The sequence below is a fragment of the Penaeus monodon genome, chromosome 8 (assembly GCF_015228065.2).
Source record: "Penaeus monodon isolate SGIC_2016 chromosome 8, NSTDA_Pmon_1, whole genome shotgun sequence".
Taxonomy (NCBI): Eukaryota; Metazoa; Arthropoda; class Malacostraca; order Decapoda; family Penaeidae; genus Penaeus; species Penaeus monodon.
Genome location: NC_051393.1, coordinates 24,024,198 through 24,026,697, shown reverse-complemented (window position 1 = coordinate 24,026,697; position 2,500 = coordinate 24,024,198). Strand labels below are relative to the sequence as shown.

At 45.3% G+C, this 2,500-nt stretch overlaps 1 protein-coding gene across 1 annotated transcript in view; it reads left to right on the top strand.

The window, feature by feature from the left end:
* Positions 1-2,500, top strand: part of LOC119575913 (solute carrier family 23 member 1-like) — an 18,550-nt gene that overhangs the window by 14,723 nt on the left and 1,327 nt on the right. Inside the window, exons 10-12 of the mRNA XM_037923448.1 lie at positions 775-914; positions 1,422-1,661; positions 2,316-2,445. Coding sequence (XP_037779376.1) covers positions 775-914; positions 1,422-1,661; positions 2,316-2,445 — 510 coding nt within the window. The remainder of the gene's footprint in view (positions 1-774; positions 915-1,421; positions 1,662-2,315; positions 2,446-2,500) is intronic.

The window sequence follows — 2,500 nt, the reverse complement described above, 5'->3', positions numbered from 1 at the left end:
CGTCCAAGCAGCCGCCCTTCTCCTTGGGCGGACGCAGATGTCGCCCGGCTTTCTCTTTCCGCACAGGAACAAACATCCGCCCACGAAAGGAACCGCCGCTTAAAAACACATGTTCGTAACACACAGGAGAGGGACACGGCAGACAGGCGAAGACGCAGAGGGTCCAGCTCCGCCACGGGGGTCTCTTGGGAGGTCTCATATCAACAGCAAACCAGCAAGCTAAGACTCCTCTCAATGACCCGACCAGACCATCTCACGTCTCGCTCACATCTGGTGACGGCGGCGCTCCCAACCTCACGTCTCACTCATATTCTGGTGGCTTGCGGTGGTTACTCTCTTACACAGACAGACTGACTGACTGACAGGCAGGCAGGCAGGCAGGCAGGCAGGCAGACAGGCAGACAGGCAGACAGACAGACTGACTGACTGAATGAATGAATGAATGAATGAATGAATGACAGACTGACTGACTGACTGGCAGGCAGGCAGGCAGGCAGGCAGACAGGCAGGTAGGCAGGCAGGCAGGCAGGCAGGCAGGCAGACAGACAGACAGAGAGACAGGCAGAGAGACAGACAGACAGACAGACAGACAGACAAACTGACTGCCTGACTGAGAGAGAGAGAGAGAGAGAGAGAGAGAGAGAGAGAGAGAGAGAGAGAGAGAGAGAGAGAGAGAGAGAGAGATGTACGTAGTCATGGACACCTATTATCCTCTTACGAAAGAACATTCTGAATATTGTTCAAATCTTTATTGATAACCCATACGTTCAACAGGTGCACCGAGACCACCTACCAGTGCCATCAATCGCGGCATTGGCATCGAGGGCATCGGGTGCCTTCTGGCGGGGCTCTTTGGCACCGGGAATGGCACGACCTCTTGCTCGCAGAATATCGGGGCAATCGGCGTTACGAAGGTACCTTTACTAGTAGATAATAGTGTCAGCGATAATCTCTATTACCATTATCGTTCTTATTGTACTGATTATCTCCATAACGATGCTAGTTTAGTTTGGCTATTATCATCATTATTATTAATGTTGTCACTTATATTGCTGCTATCACTTATCACCATCTGTAGAAAACGTATGAATGGGAATGCATACTTCACAATGCAAGAGATGTCTTTAACCGGTTTCGATTTTTCTGACGAAAATATAATCGGGACCGGTTAATGCATCTCTTGTATGTGAAGTTATTCATTCTCATTCATACATTTGTCAACAAGAATACGGTTCATTTATCACCATCCTTTCATTATTTGAAAATCGTACACACACACACCCAAGAGAGAGAAAAAAAAATGCATGCTCACTATAATCATCACGGCAATCCATAAACAACATTAACACACCCTTATACTTAAATGACTTGCATAGATCTCCCACATGTGCAGCGCATTATCGCTTTACATTCCACCCTAGGTAGGTAGCCGACGCGTTGTGCAATATAGTGCCATCATCCTCATCATCTCCGGCGTCTTCGGCAAGTTCGGGGCCCTCTTCGTCTCGATCCCGGAGCCCGTGATGGCCGGAGTCTTCATCATCATGTTTGCGATGATCACCGCCGTCGGCATGGCTCCCCTTCAGTACATCGACCTCAATTCTTCAAGGAATCTATTTATCTTGGGGTATTCGATCTTCTTCGGCCTGGCTGTGCCCAAGGTGAGGCTGGCGCGGGACCTGAGGTTTGTAATAAGCAGCTGATTTAGGTGGGCTTTCTACGTGAGGGGCGTTCGTAGTACTTGGGTGTTGACGGTCGTGTGTACGGGCAAGTGGCTATTGCGTATGATAGTGTCAAGGGAACTGGTAGGGTGTGTGTGTGTGTGTGTTATATATATATATATATATATATATATATATAGATATATATATATATATATATGATATATATATATATATATATAATATATGTATATATATATATAATATATATATATATATATATATATATATATATATATATATATATATATATATATATATATATATAATATACATATACATATGCCCATATATATATTTATATATATGAATGTGTGTGTGTGTGTGTGTGTGTGTGTGTGTGTGTGTGTGTGTGTGTGTGTGTGTGTGTGTGTGTGTGTGTGTGTGTGTGTGTGTGTGTGTGTGTGTGTGTGTGTGTGTGTGTGTGTGTGTGTGTGTGTGTGAGTGTGTGTGTATACACACCCACACAAAGTTCACAAAGTTTAATTATGTATCCATCTGTTACTGTAAATCTAAATTCAATGACTGGATCTATGCATTCGGCAGTCTGCAGATCCGCTTTCAACACATCCTCCCCCCTTTATCCCATTGCAGTGGCTGGAGGTGAACCCCGGCATTCTGCAGACCGGCGTCCCAACGCTGGACCAAATTCTGACCGTCGTGTTGCAAGTCCCGATGTTGGTTGGCGGCTTCATCGGGTTCTTCCTCGATAACACTGTCCCGGGTAAGAGAAATTATTAGCAAAACCAGTATGTTGTGAAGAGAAGGAATAAACGACT